Here is a 22,458-nt window from a genome sequence, read left to right as displayed (position 1 = left end):
AATCTGTTGAAAAATTAGGCAAAACATTAGCTAAAAGTTGCTAAAAGCATTGGAGTCAATGGGCATTTTTTCTTGCGCTAAAAGCATTGGAGTCAATGGGCATTTTTTCTTGCGCTAAAAGCATTGGAGTCAATGAGCATTTTTTCTTGCGCTAAAAGCATTGGAGTCAATGAGCATTTTTTCTTGCGCTAAAAGCATTGGAGTCAATGAGCATTTTTTCTTGTGCTAAAAGCATTTTTTCCCCCTTGGCAAAACAAAACACATGGCGAAATTCTAATGCAAATTAGGGAAAATTCATACCAGGTAAAAAAATCACTTATACCCAGTCAGCAGAATTCTTACTGTGGAATTTTCTTTCACCTATAATTACAGTAGGTTTTAATCAATGTCTGTTTGTTGAACTAGGGGCACCATGGAACAGTTTTAGTTAATTAATTAATTAATTAATTAATTAAAGGGTTACATAGGTTTGTGGGTTCCCCTTATTTTCATTCTACTACAGTCCTAGTTGCAATTAATTAGACTTACTAGATGTTTGCAAACCACTAATAGCCAAGAGATTGGTGCTTGGTGTATCTCCCCATAACTGTAAATACCATGCAGTTGTATAGTTACTGGATGTGGGTCTGTGTCCCATGTTCCCCTGGGAGCGTAACAATAACCCAGCCTGGAAACGTTCCAAGTGTCACACTGGAGAGATTCTATGGTAAATCAATCTATTGCTGTCTGTATTAGTACGGAGCTGTGTGCTGTTTAACAAGTTCAGCGACGCTCACATATAACCCAAAGCTATGACAAGGTTATTGGGCTGCAAAGCTCTTTCCAGTGATTGCAGCCTTATTAGTAGGACTTATGGGTTGACCGGACTCTTTGTCGCCATCACGTTGACTGTCACCTGCCATCCTTTTGAGCTCTAAAAATGGCTGTACCTCAGTGACTCAAATTTAAATTCTTTTCCATCTCTTTGCAGAGGAGCCTTTTAAATGTTAAAAGCACAGTCTTCAGAACCAAACTGCTGCTTTTCATCTTCTTTTTAGCCTAACAATCTCTCTGGTGGCTTCCATGGCACCAGCAGAATTTATTCCAGAAGTGGGTGGTATGAATATCACTTTCTGTAACATGAATGTGATTATAATCTGTTATTATTGAAGTTATTTTCCAGCGCAGGAGATTAGTATGTCATTTGGTTTGGAAGGTAAACACTGACCTCTTATTAAAAACAAAACAAAATAAAAAGCAGGTTATGCTATTTTTGCACAGCTAGTGTAGCTAATAATGGATTCTGGCTAGCAGTAATGCCTTACCTAGTAAAATGTGGGGTGTAATTTATCAACAGCTGGCAGACTGCCACTTGTGTTTTCCTTTGCAAAAGCAAAAATGTTAAAATGTTAATGTAAGAACATTTCCTATGGGCTAAATGCACTTGACAGGCACATCGTTGGGACTTGCTCCGCCTCTTGGCAACCTACCACACCACCCCTCCTATCCCAGAAAAATTATACAGACACCAGATTTGGATGAAAAGGGCCGCAGAACATTTATTAACAACTGAAGTTTAATTTAAAACATACCATAAACAAATAGCATAACATGAACATATGATAAACATATCAAACATAACATGAAAGTATGATAAACATATCATGAACATATGATAATTTGAACGTTTGTATAACAAACAACCGTAACAATCCAATAACTGCGCAACGCCACTAACGCTGCCAGCTGCCATCCTAGCCCGGGACCACCTACTCCTCAATAAACTCACTTCCTGATACACCTCCTTACCCCTGAGGTGCCAGGCGTGCCAACCACCAATAACCATGCAACCATTGGTTCCAGGACTCAACCACCCCGCCAGCCAAACTATAATACCAACTCACCTCTTTGAGGAGGGAGGGTGGGCGTTTTCCTGTACTGCCTAAAATGGAACTAGAAGCGGGAAAGCACAGAGCCACCTCTCTTTCAGCCATTTTAACCCACCAATCCCAAACTAGCTGGGAGTGGCTTACAACCCCTACGGCGCTGTCATGCCCCTGCCTCCCTACGCCCTGCTACAGGTCACCGGTCATTGGACTGATTGCCCTTAGTGTCAGTCTCATATGGCTGGACAGATAAGTAAAGTGATACTCATAGCCACTGGCTTCAATTGAAGTGTATGGATGCATCCTCACATTCAGGGCTGGATTTGAAGAAGAATGAGTGCATGATGTGCGTGCATTGCGGGGGGGGGGGGGGGGGTGAGGGGGTGCAGTAGGCGGCAGGCCTAGGGGCACATGATTTAGAAATCTGCTGCTGTGGAACAATCTCTGCCATCTAGTTAACTGTTATGGGTTGCCAACAAATACTCTCATATCCTGGTGTTTTCCTTTATTTATATGAATACATCACTGCTGCTACTATGGCATTCACTGCTGTACATAACATATCTATAACATAAATATGTACTGTAAATTCTCTTTTTTTAACCTTGGATATTGTGTTACTTTGGAATTCCATTTTACAAGCGCTGATATTTGCATAAGACTGATGTTCCTATTGTGCTCTTTGAGGTGATTACCCAACTGAAATTGCCAGTTACTTTTTGCTGTTCACACTGTATAATTCAGAATTCTTTGTTTTTTTTTGTTTCAGAGGTTCAGGACGGAATCTTAAACTGAATTCAGAAATAAACTCTAAAGACTGTTATAGAGATGAGATCTTTACTTACGGAAGGGTAGCACTGGCATTGGCACACTGATGAAGGATATATGGTTGTATGTGAGGCTGGCCAGTGTATGCAAGAAATAGCTGGGATGTTGCCCTGTTTGAGTAAAAGTGATCTGTCTTCCATGATGATATTTTACAGAAAGGCTTATTTTGAGTGTATATCAGTCACCTGCAAAGTACCATGTACTGCAACTTGGGGAAGATTTGCCAATAGAGACAAACATTTGTGGGGACGTTAGTACAATGCATGAAAGTTACATTTGCATTTTGCTGCTGTCAGCATGGAGATGAGGAATTAATTCTAGCCTATTTTGTAGCCATGTACCTTGTACTCAGCACCTTGGTCCTTTTTGCAGCTAAGAAGCTCCGGCCATTATTTTAGTACATAGCAGCATGTATAGATGCAGGCATCTTTGCCAATAGCATTGTAATGCACACAGTGTTCTACCTTGCGGTTGTAAATTAGCTCTAGCCAGTTATAGTAATATGGCTCTTGTATTACTGTGTATATTTAATGAAGGACCCTTCTTCCAAGTCTTTTGACTGTGATCTGTGCCTTGAATGGATTCTCTCTTCATCATGAATTTTCTCGAATAATTAATCTTGTTGTTTTGGGTGGCCAGAATCTATTATGGTAATTGCTTGGTTTTGTTTTAACCTTTGCTGTCATTACCAATATTCCACTAGCACAACAGCACAATATTTAACTCATACATGGCTCCCACTGAACAGGAGAGAAGCAGTTAAATCCTATCTTGCACTACACCAATTTACATGTTATTATATTGCTTTGCAGACTTGCTTTGGAGAGAGGGGGTGCAGCAGTGCACAGAGAGCCCCACGAGAGGCTCACTCATAACGCACAATGTCCCTCTCTCATTTCTACTGATACACGGACACTGCTTTCTCGCTGCTTACTCATTAGATCTGGCCAACAAGTTATACATAATTAATTAGCAGACTCTCTGGGCACAAACCTTGGAACCAGAAGCTGTAGGAACAAGAGAATCATGTGCCAAGAACAAAAATTCTGCAGGAAATGTAACCCATCCACCACCAGGGCCGAGTGAGAATTGGACCTGACCAGAGGAAAAAGGCCAAAAGTGCTAGTAAAAATAAAACAAAAAGGCACTTTTTGCAGTTTACTTCATCTAATTTGTAAAAATAAATTTAACACGAAAGATAAAATGAGGTGCTACTGGTTATCAACAGTTAGTGCTTACAGTTAATGAGTTAATCCATAAGAAGCCCAACATAATAGCCATACATTTGATCATCTTCTTTGACACAGAGTTTAAAGAAGCTAGAGAAAGCTGACCCCACACTCTGGGCCCCCGCAACCGCAGGGTCAGTTTCCTCTATAGCCGATCTGCCTGGCCCCTCTGAAGATTTTTTTGCAGGGGGCCCGGCACGTTCTCGTTACACCGCTGCTTTCCTCATGTCTTTCGTTAGCAACATCAAAACGCCTTTCCTCTGACACATTCTGCCGACCAGACTACAGTCGGACAACTGACCAGCAGGTGGGGCTGTTGTTACAAAACTTATATTAGCAGTACAGATTTCTCATAATATTTTGGAATTTTAAAAAATGGCATAAGTGCATAGAATAGCATGGTGATCAATTGTACATTCATGCACTTTAAATGTTTACATTTCCTTTAAAAGGGCAATCATTAGGGCTTGCTGAACATACTCTTTGCCTGTTGTTTTAAAAATAAAATATGTGGTTTTTGTTATTTCTTGTGCTTAACAGGGCAAAAACAAAACTGAAGTTACTCCATGTTTAGTCCTTGATAAATTAAATTACCACATACAGATTATTCTGCTGCATAGTAAACTCAGGCTGATCAAACAGAGGGTGAAAAGAGGGGAGATTGCTTAAGAAATAACAAAAAACAAATATTTTTCTTAATTAAAACAATAGACATTGTCAAAACCTGGCACTTTTTCTTACGCAATATTGCCAAAATCCGTCCCTTTCCTTCTAAAGCAACAGCTAGGCTGCTCATGCATGCTCTCATCCTATCCCGACTTGACTACTGTAACCTGCTACTAACCGGCCTCCGTAGCTCCCATTTTTCCCCCCTACAGTCTATATTGAGTAATAGTTAAATAAAATTAAAGGGAATGTAAAGTCAAAATTCAAAAACCAAATGAAACAAGTTTGCAGTATAAACTCATTAAAAATTATCTATTGTTTATTTAGAAGCATTTGTATTTTGCATATTATGCCTCTCCCCTGAAATGAGCCCTGATCACAGCTCCTGGAAACCTACAGGGCCAGTGGTATCTGAAAAAAAGCATGGACTGTCCTATCCCGGACTTGAAAAAAAAGCACAGGAGTTTGTTTACTGGCTTGTCATTGGTCAGTTGCTGATAAGAGCAAGTCAGGCACAGATAAGGAAGTGAAACATGAGCAGAAAGTGAAACAGTTTTTAAACTATAGCCCAGAACTAAACTACCTTAGAACACTGCCACCATATGTGGAAGACATTTCCCTCCCCAGCAGCAAACTGCATTATTTATTTGGTGGAGCCTAGCAGCATCCATGTACCACCTCAGAAGGACTTATATTGTGCCTCTAATAACCAGGTATTTATTGGACTCTGGTTTGAATTAATCCAATCAGCAAGCCAGAAATAACTGTAAAAATCACCAAAGTAAATGTGGAGGTCCAGGTGCACTTGTCCTAGACCAAACAGCATAAGTGAATGCTGAAATTTCAGAAAAACAGGCCCACTGGAATGTGGTTAAATGAATGCAGAAATGTTTATTTAGAAATTACATCTGACGTCCAAAAATTAGCCTTACGCATTTTGTTCCTAAATGTAGACACTTAATCATAGCCCATAAGATGTCATTTTTAAATATATTTTCTGCATTCTGCTATCCATGTGTTTCAGGGTGCCTGCCTGTTCTCCTGAAGCTTCTGGTTTAAAATCCTAAATATTGCATATCCTGTAGTGCAGTGGTTGTATATTTTAGTTCAAGCCCTACTTGAAGGTTCAGCGTTTGATAAGGACCTCTTTAGTTCATAGCAAGGTTAAAGATATAGGGAAATATTGATTTATCAGTCATTCAGTCATAGTTCCAAGAATAGCTGATGCATTTCACTCCATATTCCATCCTAAATTACCTTCAGCCCCCAGTTTTAGGTGTATCTAGGAGAGAAAATAGACTTTCACCACCATTTATTCCCTAACAAGGAGGACAAGCCCAAAGTTTGGAAACCACTCTGTTATATGCATATGAAAGGGATTCCTTTTCCAAGCTCTTACTTATGAATGGGGTACACTTATGAATATGTAACTGGTAAAGCCTGGATTCCATTCTTTTATAGTATACTGTATATACTCGAGTATAAGCCTAGTTTTTCAGCACCCAAAATGTGCTGAAAAAGTGACCCTCGGCTTATACTCGAGTCGGGTGCCATGGGTCCCTCCAGACTAGCACCTTCTGTCCTTTGTGTGCAAATTAGGCCACCCGCAACCAGACCCTACCCTAGCTGCCAGTTTGCCAATGCGCAATGAGCGTGGGGTAGTACTCATTGTTTTGTTCTCCGCTTACAGAGCTAGTTTACTGTTTTTCTTTGAAATAAATATTTAAAAACATATGCCTCACTTATGCCTCAATTAATGTAATTTTATTGGTATTTATTTTGATTATTGAAACTTAGCAGTAGCTGCTGCATTTCCCACCATAGGCTTATACTCGAGTCAATAAGTTTTTCCAGTTTTCTTTGGTAAAATTAGGTACCTCGGCTTATATTCGGATCGGCTTATACTCGAGTATATACGGTATATAAAGAATACATATAAAGGGTGATTTACAACCACAAGTGCAGTGTGCACACTGAATTTCCGAAGCAATTGTGCCCAATGCATCAAAATGCAGGAAATAGCGCATACAAATTTTTACAAAACAGGTACAATTTCAAAAATTTCAGTGGGATTGTTGTAGACATTTACATGTGATTTATTATTGAGTCTGCAGAGGAAACCCTGGTATTGCCATCAGATAGCTCTAGGGTTCCCCTGTGTCAATAGGTGCACTTGAGTGCGATTCATCACAGCTGAATGGGAGGGCGAATTGGCACTTGGCACAAATATGCAAAAGTGCAAGGACAGTGTTTGGATGCAAGTACTTCTAACAGAGTCAGTACAAGCAACAAGTGGATTTATTTAAGGAACCAAAATGTTGGCTGTGCTACTGTTCTACTCAATTACTAACATTGGCATCAAGAGTCATTTTATTGGCTGGGGCTGTAAATTATCAGCTTTTTTAATAACCTCAAAACATGCAGGGGCTCAGAAGCTGCTGAATTTATTGTTGGGGCAGCTATTGTGTAACCATGGGGGATTGCTATTTAAATTGAAATAGGGCTAAATGGCACAGGTTTCCTAGCAGATAATAGATAGGCTCTGTAAAACACCATTGTATTCTACAGAGCTTACTTGTTATCTGCTTTGTAACCTGTGCCTTTTCTCTTTTTTTCCACCTTAAATGGCTGCCCCCATGGCTACACAGAAGCTTATTTATATGAACAATAGTTGTGTTTCTGAAGCAAACACATGATGTGTAGGTGCCCAGGGCAGCAGTACATAGCAGATAACAGGTAAGCTCTGTAGAATACAATGGTGTTTTACAGAGCCTATCAATTATCCGCTAGGTAACCTGTGCCATTTAGCCCTATTTCAATTTAAATAGCTACCCCCATGGTTACACAATAGCTGCCCAACAATAAATTCAGCAGCTTCTGAGCCCCTGCATGTTTTGGGGTTATCAAAAAGCTGATATTTTACAGCCCCAGCCAATAAAATGAGTCTTGATGTCAATGTTTGTAAAAACATTTTTTTTTTGTGTTACCGTTCCTTTAAAATGTTTATTTCACTGATAGGCTTACCTAACATTTCCTTTAAAAAGAGAAGGTGCAGATAATGATTTAAACATAGGATACCTGCACCAAGTGAGTTTTCTAACTTGTCTTTTTAAGTAGGACAAAAAAATGATGCTTTATTTATATACTTAATTTTCAAATCTGCTGATTTCAGCAATTTCCTGCATGCATCAGCACTTTTCCCACCAATGCTAAACTTTTTTTTACTTGAAGTACTGTGACATTTACATTTTAGTTCCAATCTTGTATCCTGGAAAACTATTACTATGTTTTATAAAAAATTAAGTATATTGTTTGGTTGCAGCTGGAATATTTGAGAAGAAAACTTTCATAGAAACAAAAAACACAAATGGATGCCCATTGATAAAGCCATCGTTTTTGCTTTGTGGTGTTGTGTTGGCTGCATCCCATCTGACAATAGCAAATACCCCCAATCTGCTGTTTGCTTATTCTTGCACTGTTAACCTTTCTGCTGCCAGGGCTCAGACAAGCTGTCCCCAGGCAGGCTGCTGTATTGCATTGCAAGCAGTGCTGTGTGTGTAATACACTGCGGGTTTTCCTACAGAAAGGGATCTGGCGTGCGTGCATGTGGCACAGAGAGGAGCCTGTGCGTGTCAGCGCTGGCGCAGGATGATATGCTTGGTTTCACTGACTCTCTTACCTCCTGTCTCTTGCACTGAACAGAAAATCAATAACTTCACAAACTCTGCAGCTGATCAATAACCCCTGATTAATCTGCTCCCAGCTGTCGGGTATATTTAGCGCATCATAATTAGAATTATTAATTAAAAATAGGAAATCAATTGTCACATACATGCCAAAAAAAAGTCATCACAGACAGAGGGACAAGCAATACCTTGTCCTGACATTGAGTTTCTGTGACCTTAGCAGGCATCACAACATAGAGCAGCCTCCTGCTGGCATCAAAGGAAACCCACTCCTCAGTTTGCAGCTTTAAGATGTGCCAGGGGGTACAGGCGGCACGTGCCTCAGATATGGGCAGCTTTATTCAGCCTCCAGTGCTTTCAAAGAAGGCTTTATCTTAAAGTTTTAAACTTTCACAAAGTTTAAGTAGCCCTAACTGGCTTACAAGGCACTATTGGTTTGCTCCCTAAAAAAATATTTTGTCATTTCATTAAGTTCATGTAAGTGCATGTAAAGATGTCTAGGATATGCCATGCAGTTTTAGTCTCCAGTGCTCAAATAGGGTGTTACTGAATTAGAGAGGGTCCGAAGAACTAAGTTGGTAAAGGTATACGGAGCCTCAGTTATGAAGACAGACCGGCCAAGTTTGTTTATGCTGGAGAAGAGGCAATATGTATAAATATATAAGAGGATCATATAATAATCTCTCTAATGCTTGATTTACTAGTAGAACATTCCAGCAGACACAAGGCCACCCATTCCGATTAGAAGTAGGGCAGTTGCATCTAAATATTCAGAAAGGGTTTTTTTATAATGAGAGCTGTAAAGTCCTGGAATTCCCTCCCTGAATCAGTCGTACTGGCTAATACATTAGATAGCTTCAAGTAGGGGTTTAAGCTTTTTAGCAAGTGAGGGAATACAGGGTTATGGGAGATAGCGCCTAGTACCAGTTGATCCAGGGACTGGTCTGATTGTCATCTTTGAGACAGAAAGGAATTTTTTCCCCCTCTGAAGCAAATTAGAGAGGCTTCAGTTGAGTTTTTTCCTTCCTTCTGGATCAACTAGCAGTTAGGCAGGTTTCATAGACATAAAAGGTTGAACCTGATGGATTTGTGTCTTTTTTAAATGTACTATAGGGTTGATTTACTAAGGTGCATTAAAACAAGCGCTAGTTATAGCATGTGTTAAAAATTTTATCGCGTCTTATTTTTCGCAACTTCACTAAAAGGATACTTGCGTTAATTTAGACGCGATGCTGTTTGCGTTATTTAAGTCACAAAGACTATTTTTGCGTGGTATTTGACGCAACGTGCGCTAATTAATGCAGCGCGCACAAATTGTCGCCGTGTGCAAAAAAACGCACGCCATATTAGCCATACATGCCATTACTTTCGGAAAACTACTGTTCTGAAAATGACCATTTCCCTGCAAACTGGAGGCTGCATCACTCTAGGGCCAACACAGACTTGAATAAATCCCACTGTCCTTATTGTGTTGCCTTAAGCTCATGAACTGTACTTTTCTATAATTACCGCCTGCCCCAAGTAGGTGTTAATTTTTGCACAGACTAATGCGATATTTAGCGTGTCTATGTGTTTGTGATTCATACGTTAGTGTTATTTTTGCGCGAGAATTAACGCAATGGTTTAAAATTAACACCTTGCGATCATGCGTTATTTAGCACATGCGATATGCGACTTAACGCACGTGATAATAATCACGTGTTTTTTTCGCGTCAATTTTAACTCGTCAATAATTAACAGGCGGTAAAAAAGCATGCAATAACGCTTATCGCAATTTAGTGAATCAACCCTACTATGTTTCATACTATGTTTATAGACCTTGCCTTAAACACTTGATCTCTATGTCACCCTAAAGCAGAATCCCACTATAAACAGAGAGTTTCTGTACTGTTTGTGAACAAGTGAGGGGGTGTTGGTGAATTCCAGTGCAACACAGGCAGCACTGCACACTTATCATACTATAACTACAACTGTCGTAACAGTAAAATGTTCTGTGTAAATGAAAATTACATTTTAATGGAAGGCCTTTAAATTAGTGTACTACAATAACATTAAAGTGGTTTGTTGCAAATAAATTACATAACAGTATATTTGGGTAATTGTTGCAGATAATTTTGTGGCCTAAACGTTAATCTGCTGTTAATCCAATTTTGGACTGATGCCAGCTTTGTGAGTTTCCGCCTCTGTCTTTTCTATAGATAAGTGGGCAGAACTTTACAGTCTATGCAAGGTGCAGTCTATTCTGTAATATATGCAATTGCATCATTAGATTTTACAGCCCATACAACAAGGGGCTGATAACTAATATGTTTGTACTGACAATACCGGCTTCTATGCATCTCATTTATGCACATATTATCTTTTTTATGGTCTTTTAATGCTAATAATGCCACCTAACATATGCACATAAGCCAGTAAAATACACTCTGCAGTCTGCATTTAGCAGTTTATAAAAATATGGCACATCAGTGCCCACTGGCAGTTTAGGCATGCACCAAATTCACTTTTTTGGGATTTGGGCTGTTTGGGCCCAGTCCAGATCTGCTGGATGCATTGCTACTTTTTGCTTATACTTTTGCTTGTATGGATTTTCATACTTTTGACCACATGACAATTAGTACCTCACTGATTTTGCTCTGCAGTATGGCTCTGTACTTTTGGGAGTGGACATCAAAAAACTTAAAACAAGACAATATTTTTCTGTGTTCAGTATTATTATCTGTCACTGTGTGTACAGACCTATATGGTGAGAACCCACTGCCCTCTGAAATGCAGGTAAGAATGTTTGCCTTGCAACATTTCCACTAAAAAAATGAGATAAGGCAGCAAAAGGGGAATGCAGAGATCTCAGCAGCACCCTATGGGTGCCCTTTGCTAAGGATGGAACAGCATGTTGAATGTATTCAGATGTGTTAAGAGGGTTTTCAGTTACAGGGCTGATAAATTTAGACTAATTAAATGTGCAACATAGAAAACCATTAAAAAAATCTTTATTTTTTATGGTTTAAGCCACATGGTCTATATGTTTCACTACCCTATTTTGTGATGGTGACAGCCAAAGACCTTTTGGGTCCCTATAGAATTAAGGGATGTATAGGACACAGAATAGCATGCAATAGCCTGTAACAGAGTCACATCGGTCCCACTGGGTTTGGACAGTTTTGCTTCAGATTGTCTGAACAGAAAATTGCAGAGATTCTGTCTATTACATTATGCGCATTATTCTTGACAGGATGCGACAGTGAACACTGGGGGCCGCACTGCAGTAACCGCTGTCAGTGTCAAAATGAGGCACTGTGTAACCCTATCACTGGTGCCTGTGTCTGCTCAGATGGCTACAGAGGATGGCGTTGTGAGGACTGGTGTGACCCTGGCACCTATGGAAAAGCCTGCCAACTGAGATGCCAATGTCAGAATGGGGCAACCTGCGACCACAGGACAGGCGAGTGCCACTGCGCCCCCGGATATACAGGAGCATTGTGAGTACCAGCATTGCAACATTGGAGCTGTATTTAGTGTTCTACTGTTGCCAACCTTCATCTTAAATGCAGCAGAGCAGTTACTGGAAGTGGCATCTGGTGACTTTTACTGAAGGTACTGTGCTACTCTGCAATTGCTTCATTATTACTCGAGCAAAATCATGTACAGTAGAAATGGCGTACTCACAAAACAGAGTTTAGAAACAGGTGAACAGGTAGAAACCCAACTATAATGTCACAAGTCACAGCTGGCTAGTTGATCTATAGCTTTCATTGTTGCTTTTTGGGCAAGCCAGATGGACTGCAACAATTGCATATTTAGCAATGCAGCTAATAATTTATCTGTAGCATCTAAGAGATAACAGCTACATGTCTCTGGTGGGTAATTAGCCTAATTTGTAATTTAAAAACACACAGGTACTGATTAGGAAATAAAGCACTCAAGGTGGCCATACACACACTGATCTTATGGTATGAAACAAGGATTTGTACGATTTTCTGTGCCTGTATGGTGGACTGACTAGGCAAGCGATATCGGATGCCTCGTCAATCCACCATACACACATCAAATTGATCGGGCGGGACAGAAAATTTTCAACCAAAGCAACTGTTTAGGGCTGAATTGTCAGATAGGGGTAGATTTCCTGTTGTTTCTACCTGTATATCTGACGATTCAGCTCTGAACGTTAGTGGACACAAGCGTTTGTAAGCAATTGTAATTGTAACGTGTATGAATGGATGGTGGATGCTGAATTAAATGTAAATTCACTAGGAGTGGGCATCCATGTCTGGAAAATAGCAGCTGACTTTTCTTTTCTTCTAGTTGTGAGGAGTTATGCCCACCTGGGAGTCATGGGGCACTCTGTGAGCTTCGATGCCCTTGCCAGAATGGAGGCGTGTGTCACCATGTAACAGGAGACTGTTCATGTCCTGCAGGATGGACAGTAAGTAATATGGTGCATGTTCATGTTTGTCTGTGTACTCCAGATACTGATGATAAACCTCAACTCATCATCTCATTCACATCCCAGACTGTAATCCATTATACTGACCACATCATGAACAATAAGGGCATCAGATATACACGGGCTGATCAAAGCTGCTGGTGTACCATGTATGGGGCCTTCGGATAAGCCCGATAACTGGACAGATGTTGATTGGGCAGGTTTTTAAATCTTGTCGGGGTGAGGAGCGCATTGGCTTGTTGATGCAGTCCCCACCCTGCCGTGCTGCAGCCTGTCAATATGATCCAGTTGTTTGACCTGAGGGCCAAATGATCAGATCAATCCAATATTGTCGACCTCAGAGTGGGCATATTTGGGAAAGATATACTTATTTGGTGACCTTGCAAAACGAGCGAATCATTCAGTGCCTTGTATCTTAAAGATAGTAGCAGCCCAAAGTCAGGTAAAAGCACACACTAATACACCAGTCATGCCCCAGTTTTTATGCTCCAATGTGTCCCCCGGCACTATTAAAAAACTGTGAATGAGAAAGTCTTCAGTAATCCAGTGAACTGCACCCAAAAAAATGCATGTACATGTCCACGTCATTTCCATTTTGTCATTGGTGTAACTTTTGTGCAATTGACAACATTTAGTACCCAAATTATCAACTGCGAAATTTCCAAAATGATTCTGGAATTCTGATAAAAACGCTTAACCTGGGCAAATTTGGTGGGACGTTTTCATTGTTCCTTTTTTGCAGGGTACAGTGTGTGCCCAGCCATGTCCCTCTGGGAGATTTGGAGTGAACTGCAGCCAGGAGTGTCAGTGTCACAATGGAGGCCAATGTGATCCTCTGAGTGGAAGGTGCCAGTGTGCAGCAGGATACACTGGAGAGAGGTAAAGCTCTGAATTTCTCTGCAGCCATCTAGTGGTTATAATATATTCTTCATTGGCTCTTCAAGGGTTCAAATCCTACTAGTGCCCCAGGATATGACCTTTAGATGATAAATGTTTTCACCTTCCATGCTTTGTTATTACAATTTTTGCTACATGTATCAGTAACTTATGACCTTTATTGCCATTACTTCTTAGTGGCTTAAAATGTTTTTTCTGGGATGAGTTGGAGCTTTCTGTGTATAGTTTTGAGCACATTTTGCTTTTATTATGTACTCTACAGTTATTGAAAGAGGATGTTTAAATCACAACTACATTGTAATTACAAAAATTAAATGTGATGTATTTGGTGTATGGGGCCCATCATGCCCCCTTTGTGCACAATTCACATGTGGCACCATGGCCCAAAGAATGAGCGTCACTGTGACTTACAGTACATTCAAATGCTTGCAACTGTGAAATAAAGATTCCACTGTTATAAGTTAGGAAGCTGTCATAGTGAGAATCTGTAAACTGCACAATTGCACTGTGTTTGATATTGCTATTACACAAAAATGGTTTCTCCGCTTATACATTACCAGTGAATCACTTGCCACACTCAAAGGTTGTCGTGTATACCATGCATTACAGAGCTGAGTTTGTCTGAATCTGTGCCAGAGGCTGTATTATTCCCTGGTATTGTAAAACTATATAGAAAATAATGCAGCCTATGTAAGAATACTCCATCTCCTGCCACTGAGAGTAATACAACACCACTCTGCTTATTATACTCATAACTCTGCTTACAGTGCCCAGGGAGAAATTACACATGGGGATCTGTAGATCGGCAACGCAGAACAAACATTTTGGTCCTGGTTTTAAGCCAAAATTTTGTGTGTTTTTGCTAGTTCTTTCTTGTTTAAATAATCAATAGTTAGTTGTTAAGAACAGAATATAGCTATGCAATATAGATAGCTGTATAGATGATATTTATAAATAGAGGTAAAATTCCCAGAGAAACACAGTAATTGTTTTTATCTTTCATTTGCAAAAGCTGAGTGTTTTCATACCTGTAGTACAAACACACAGTTTTGATTGGATATGATCACAGCCAAGGAATGGAACTGCAATGGGACTCATGTTATACTTCCTTTCTGGGCCTGTTGATTAAAATAAAAGAATAGTTAATATTTTTTTTTTCATTTTTTACAATAAGCCCAACATTTTGGAGTTATGATGCTTTTAAAAAGTATGGTAAAACCCAAATTCACAGATATTTATTGCATGGTATGTGAACATTTTCTTGTTCAGACTGTGGCTCCCTAGTACCAAGTTAAAAGGCAAACACAGAATTCAACTTACACATTACTGAACCCACAAAAAACTGATTCAGTGTCTGGCCCTCAGGCTAATAATTGGATCAACATAAGGGGCCTGTGCAGACTATTGTCCTACAGGATTTTATCTTCCTGATCACTTTGTGACTAAGCTCCAATAAGATATCAACAGTAGATTGTCATTTCGGCACAATGTATGAAATAATTGCTCAGGGGATAACAGATATTTAACTGCCACCAGTATTTATATCTAAAGCTGGCCATACATGCACCGTAACATAGTTTCATACGATTTTCCGACCATGTTTATCATCCCAATAATTTTCACACTATGGCAAAAGTCGTTTAGTTGATTGGACAGGTTAGAAAATTTTGGTTGGAAAACGATAAATGACTTTTATACGATTGGTGTCTGCCAACTATTTCATGTTCAGAACATCCTCTGATTTGTTATTTTTAGCATTTTAGCAATTTCAATCTGAATGTTAGTTTTAGATTGTTGTATTTATACGTTCGATCAGTATTTGAATGTTCGTCGGAAGAAGACTAAATTCTGAATGTGTATGGCCACCTTTAGTATCAAAAGAAGACACCCTCTGGGGTGTTCCAAATTTTAAGAAAGAACACACAGAGTAGGAGCACATGTTTTGGGACAATAGTATGCTTAACACACCAACTAAAAAGCTGCTGACCTGGCTAGCCAGTGTTGGCATGTATGCTCAGTTTAATAGTTTATCTCTCATCTGGCAGTCTATTTTTTAACACTTTTTTAGCACTGTATTTATTAACATTGGAGACAAACATCACCAGCATTGTTGCCCATAGCAACCAATCAGCAATTAGACTTGCAAAGATCTGATATGGTCAGCATCACTGGTGATGTTTATCTCCGTTGTTAATAAATACACACCTAAATGAAAATACACCATGCACCATAAAGTGGCTTGCCAAGGTAAAGATGCCGTTAAAAGTAAATGTCTCCTCTGACACTCTGTAATGTGGCTTCATCTGTTGTTCATCTGTCAATCAATGCCTGAGGCTGTATTATTCCCCACAACTATAATACAGCCTATGGTAAAATACTCCATCTCCTGCCCCTGCGAGTAATACAGTACCAGTCTAAATACCAATGGCATAGTCTGTTGCCAAGATAAAGCTGCCTTTACAGTTAAAGAGTGAGTTTCCCCACTGACATTCTCTTATGTCAGTGCTGTCCATCTTCTGTGGTACCAAGGGGTGGAATTTTTCCGCCCTATGTCAGAAATAGAGGCTGCATTCTGGTTGGGGGAAACAATAGTGCGGGTAGCCTTGTTGTGACACTCGCGTGTCTCCTCACCTGTAAGACAGGGTTATTTATAACTGAATGCCACCAATGGCACGTCAACCTCTTTAAAAATCTAAAACTTCTCACTGCGCTCCTCCTTGCATCTGATAAAAATATCTGTGTGCTATTCTGTGCGTCAGATGTAATTAATGGAGCATAATGCATGCTTTCACAGGAGCGCACAGATGCGAGGAGGAGAGCAATGGGAAGTTTTAAGATTTTTAAAGAGGTCAGCATGCCACTTGTGGCATTAAGTCAAAAATAACACTGTCTTACCAATGGCATTCTGTTTGTTGCCTAGGTCAAGCTGCCCGTACTGTTGAAAAGTGAGTGCCCACACTGATACCCTCTCATGAGGAACCCTTGAAAGCCTTTTTGGCAAATCTTTAACAGCAAGGATGTTGACTATCTGGCTTAACATTATGTAACCCAAAAATACTCCTATATACAGCCTATGCCTCTTAAATAGGATTAAGATAAAGCAGCAAGTAAGTGAAGAAAGGGGGTTAGTGCTTGTTATAAGTGTTGCAGCGCAGTAAGCAAAGGATTCCGAGACAGAATATGCTGAGTGAATTATGAGGATGCTCGGAGATGTGGGAAGAAAATGGCCCCATCCTCCTGTGATTATCTGTTGTGTTCATTAATAGGGTGTTTGTATAAAATTCATTAGCAAGCTAAGCTGTTTGATCTCTAACTAAACAAGTTTGCAGAATCACTTGTTTGTTAGAGGAAGAGGGTAGCTAATTATGTAAAGACATGAGTCGTCGATATTTAATTTCCACTTGCTGGATCCTCATAGATTAACTACTTGTGAGCTGTTCAAGGTGGATATTGAAAGACAATTGCCTGCTCATTTCACCATTGAGAATACTCTTTCACAATAACTAGAACAAAAGGAGCATTTGCACTACCAACTCTCTTTATGTACTGCTGGTACAGTCAAGTGTAAGTGCAACTGATCACATGCAGAACCCAGGTATGTCCATTACATGCAGATAACACATCTTATTGTCCATCTTGTTGTCCATCTAATGCACATGCCAGTCTCTGCATTGCTGCTTGCTGTACTTATAGTTAGAGTTTAGATCCTGCATTTAAAATCCATTATATTGTTATATATTTAGACATACCATAGCACACATCCAACTAGAATTTATCTGATGCTACATGTATACTATACTATATCTACATATTAAGGTCTAATACTATCTGTCTGTCTTAGTAAGGTTGTTTGTACATGGATAGAAAACTGGCTACAGGATCGGGTACAGAGGGTGGTTCATAATGGTACATTCTCTACTTGGAGTAAGGTTCTCAGTGGGGTCCCTCAGGGTTCTGTACTGGGTCCACTTTTATTTAATTTGTTCATAAATGACTTAGGGGAGGGTATTATGAGTAATGTATCAGTGTTTTCAGATGACTCAAAACTGTGCAGCCCAATTAATTCTATTCGGGATGTGGCAGGATCTTGACAAACTGGCAATCTGGGCAGCTAAGTGGCAGATGGGATTCAGTGTTGAAAGAGAGCATAGGAGGCAGTGCCAAAATATGCAAAACTGTGGTCAAATGTAGGCACTTTTGGGTTACTAACAATCCCTTAGACTGCCCCTGTACCTAGAATAAGAAGAAGTAGCACCACCGCCTTCCAACACATGGGCCTCTATTTTAGGACTAGGTATACTTTTCCTTTTTCTTCCTGCCATAGGCATATGTAAATCAGTAAGGTCATCTGTATCCCAGAATCTTGATGAGAGCAATAGTTGTGCAAGACCATGCCAAGATGTCCCATCCCCTTCATATTCATGTATATATGTATGACTTTTTAGTGCTCTGAATTAGAGACCGCCCAACCCGTACCCTCTTACCCTAAGCCTGAACTGCTCCCCCTTACCTGTTTTTTCATCCCTATGCAATTCCACCTGACCTTCCCGCGCAGTGCCACACCAACCCAAAGTGATGTCACATAGTTCAAATGTGACATCGCATGTTTATCTATTTTACATTGTGAAATGTAAATCTCCATTTAATATTCCCTTAAATGGCCCCCCCACTACAGTTAAAGGGTACCCACGAGTTACCACGCGGTGGGGACATCAAGTAGATTCAGTCTGAGTCCTGACTGATTTGCGTTTATTTCATGAGTATCCTTTAGAACCTGACCCTCTGCAGGACTCTACTCTGACTGGCTTACTGCCCCAAATCATTTGGTATATTGTGATTATAGGTTAGGTGAGTTTGGAAATAAGCAGAAAGGATAACATCTCTGAAAACAACAGAAAATTGCTATTTTAGAGTATATTTTACTTTGCATTGATTTTTGCTATTGCCCCAGGTTGGTCTAATCTTCTATTAGTGTCACAACAAAATCGTTCAGCAGAGCAGAAAGTGTAAAACCCTGACATTGTTTATTATAACAAGAAATTAATATTCAGAGTTGGAACATAGTTTTGCTGTTTTTTGCAGTGGCCAGCTACCCACCTGGAGCTTGTGGCCAGCTTGCCAGCTTGTATTAGGCTAGCTTTGTTCCTCCGTATGATTTGGTTGAGATTATTGGATGTATATCTGACTTCTGTAGTATTCCCTGATTCTGGGTTATTTATACCTGTTCTCAGTATTTTCATGGCAATACTGACTAAACTTTGTATATATCTTACCAACATAGTTCACTGGCAACTAGAGCAAGCAGGTATTTGGGATAAAGAAATCAAGAACCAAGAAATCAGTCAAGCTACACTAATAGTTACCAGCCAAATATAACTTTAACCCATTACCTGTTCACCCCCTCCCCAATTCTTTCCAGCAGTTTCAGATCCAACTAACTGTGTATATCTGTGCCAGATCCCAGCAGGGGCCAGTTTCACCGGTTATACTCCCCATGCAGACAGAATGAGCCAGGCTGTCAGGAGAGGCACGCTGCTCACAGGAGGAGAAGAGCCGCAGCTTCTGATCCTCTACACACAGAAATCTCATCAATAGCTCAGTATCATAGACAGGGATGTTCATATAGATAAAAAAATACTATGTTTTTAAATAACAGTCATTTATAGTAAAATGGCAGTACATTGTAATATATTTTCCTGAAAACCCCAGATGCTCATAATAAAATATTATCCTGTTTATGTGATGCATTACCAATGCTTTGAAAATACCTGCTGTATATCAGAATATAACATAACTGATTCTGGTACTTTCTGGGTGCAGAAAGTATGGTAAGAATAAAATAACAAATTCAAGTCTGCCTGAAAAGGACTTTGTCAGCCAATATAAGGTGTACATACCAACATTGCTATGCTCTTCCTATCTTTAAGCCTACAATATCCATATTAAAATGTCCCCATTATTACATTGCCCATAATATGTTATACTACTTAATTTTTATGGTACACTTTATATTTTTAAATGACACTGTTTACATAGCAAATAAATCACTCTACCATTTAAAATGTTGTTCTTGAACCAACAAATGTATTTTTAGCTGTAATATTGGTGTGTAGGTGCCACCTCAGTGCATTGTGCCTGAGTCTGAGCTTTCAGAAGGAGTCAACGCTACACATTAGAACTGCTTTCAGGTAACCTATTGTTTCTCCCACTCCCGTGTAACTGGAGGAGTCCCAAGCCGGACTTGGATTTCTTACTATTGTGCTATTCTGATACCTACTGGGAGCTGCTATCTTGCTCTCTTCCCATTGTTCTGCTGATCGGCTGCTGGGAGGGGGGGTGATATCGCTCCAACTTGCAGCTCAGCAGTAAAGTGTGACTGAAGTTCAGCACAGGTCACATGGCTGTGGCACATTGGGGAATTACTAATATGGCTTACCCCATGTGAAATTTCAAAATTAAATATAATTAAATATGTGTTTTTGAAAAATGGATTTCAATGCAGGATTTTGCTGGAGAAGCTCTATTAACTGGTGAGTTTTGAAAAAAAAAAACATGTTTTCCCATTAGAGTATTCTTTAATAGCCGTGTTAGTATTTGGAATCTGTATGTGCAGCGCTGTCAGAAAGCCTTGACCCATAGTGACTGTAGAGAAGGCAGTTATTGCATCAAACTCTTATGAAACTGAATTTGGTGATACCGAGTTGCTTCATGGCCTGCTTAACTTCTACTGTTACTGATGCCACATCAAGTGAAATTCATTTGGGCCTTTATTTTTATCAAATATGACTTGAAATTTAGGTGTGTAAAACCCCTCCTAATACTGGTGCTAATCCATTTAGTAGTTGGCCTTTCCGTGTCAGTGTACTTAGAGCAAAACTAACTATACCCTAATACACCCAACCAGTTTAAGGTGCTCTATGCAATCATTTTGATGACAATTTGCTCAGACTGTGTTCAGATTATATTGTGATCAGATTAGTAAAATATCACCCACTTTAGGTGGGCATATCGGGGGAAAGATCTGTTCATTTAATGACCTCACCAAACAAGCAGTGCTTATAGCGTATGGCCAGCTTTATAGTCATTTATACTCAATGTTGGGCACATAGAATTTGCACTGTGCCAGGCTGAGAGGTGCCTTTCCTAAAGTAGCAAAGGTATGACAATAGAAAAGCAGACAGGATTTTCTAAGGGATCCATTATCCAGAAAGCTCCAAATTACAGGAATGCCATCTCCCATAGAGCCCGTTTTAATCAAATAATTCAAATTTTTTAAAATGATTTCTTTTTATTCCATAGTAATAAAACAGTACCTTGTACTTGATCACAGCTAAGATATAATTTATCCTTATTGGAGGTAAAACAATCCTATTGGGTTTAAACAATTTTAAATGATTTTTGAGCAGACTTAAGGTATGGAGATCCAGTTATAGAAAGACCCCTTATCTGGAAAACCTCAGGTTCTGAGCAATCTGGATAACAGGTCCCATGCCTTTACAAACACCTGCTGGGGCAATAAACCTTTATTTTTATAAGATGCTTCTATTCCACTGTATTTTATGATACTGGAGTGTATTGCAAGTTTCCTAATGACTGAATATTTGCTTGGATTGACTGGATTCCAGGCACCACAGGGTTCTGAGGGTAACAGACCCAATTTGGGCTGGAAACTTGCACTGTGGCTGAATTCACATTATTTACTCATTTTGAGAAAGTGAAAGGGTTGGCATGCTAAGCAATGGAAAGATATTTGTGTGGTTGGTAAGATGGCACAAAAGATTAGACATTCCCTTGGTATTTTTCATATACCAGAAATACAAACTCAAATTCTAGAGCCATTCTGATTTTCTTTGTCTTATGTCCCCTGCAGATGCCAGGAGGAATGCCCGGTTGGAACCTACGGATTCCAGTGTGCAGAGAGATGTGATTGCCAGAATGGAGCTAAGTGTTACCATATCAATGGCGCCTGCCTTTGTGAGCCTGGCTTTAAAGGGATCCTCTGTGAGGAACGTGTGTGTCCGGAGGGGTTATACGGCCTCAAGTGCAACAAGAACTGCCCGTGTAATCTAACCAACACACGTGGGTATGTTGTTATTTAAAGTTGTTTAACATGTATCACTTTTGCACAATTAAGGGATTTTAATATGTGCAAATGAACAACTTAATGATTTTATATTCGCTTTTAAAGGCGTGAGGTAACAGCTCTGTGTGAGATGTGAGGTGGGGTAGGGAACAAGGGTAGGGAATGGGTGGCCATGCTGCAAACAGTATACTAACCCATAAAAGCCATCATTTTGGAGCATCACATAGAGAAGATAAATTACAACATACCCAGCATAAATGTGTTACTTCTAGTGCTGACTAAGGGTGGCAGTTTAGAAGAAGTGCTACACACGATATTTTACCAGCCCCCAGGTTCGGTTTCATTCCCCTGCATTAAACAATAAATGTGTTTATCTGGAATGTGCTGATGTAATCATAATTTTAGATAAATATGGCATTATCCCAAACCTGCAGTAAGATTCATGGCCCACAAATCTTCATTCATTCTTGTGTCCCTTCCCCTGTATAGAGAACAGTTAGTGGAGCAGGGACATTCAGCCTACTGCTCTTCTTCCAACAATACAAAAGGGTTAAAGCCTTTTCTGACCCAAAGTTTCACCCCCAGCTCATTTCATTCTGATCTTGCTGAACAGCATATGAAATCCTTGCTGGCTGCTCCTGTCGCCAGCTGAACAAACACCAGATAACAAAACAATATTTTTGTGAAATTATATTTCTGGGGTGTTATCTATTGCTAAAATAAGGGTTATGTGTATTTGCAGAACTCTAAATGATGTGAC

At 39.7% G+C, this 22,458-nt stretch overlaps 1 protein-coding gene across 3 annotated transcripts in view; it reads left to right on the top strand.

Moving 5' to 3' along the window:
• Positions 1-22,458, top strand: part of megf11 (multiple EGF-like-domains 11) — a 207,592-nt gene that overhangs the window by 116,524 nt on the left and 68,610 nt on the right. For all 3 annotated transcript variants that reach the window (XR_004222063.1, XM_018092496.2, XM_002938361.5), the window contains exons 6-9: positions 11,507-11,753; positions 12,577-12,697; positions 13,461-13,597; positions 21,486-21,698. Coding sequence is in view for 2 of the 3 variants with exons in the window: in XM_018092496.2 (XP_017947985.2) it covers positions 11,507-11,753; positions 12,577-12,697; positions 13,461-13,597; positions 21,486-21,698 (718 nt within the window). In the remaining variant the exon portion in view is untranslated. The remainder of the gene's footprint in view (positions 1-11,506; positions 11,754-12,576; positions 12,698-13,460; positions 13,598-21,485; positions 21,699-22,458) is intronic.

This window comes from Xenopus tropicalis, chromosome 3 (assembly GCF_000004195.4).
Source record: "Xenopus tropicalis strain Nigerian chromosome 3, UCB_Xtro_10.0, whole genome shotgun sequence".
Lineage (NCBI taxonomy): Eukaryota > Metazoa > Chordata > Amphibia > Anura > Pipidae > Xenopus > Xenopus tropicalis.
The sequence above is the reverse complement of the archived record's forward strand: the minus strand, read 5'-3'. Positions and strand labels throughout refer to the sequence as shown.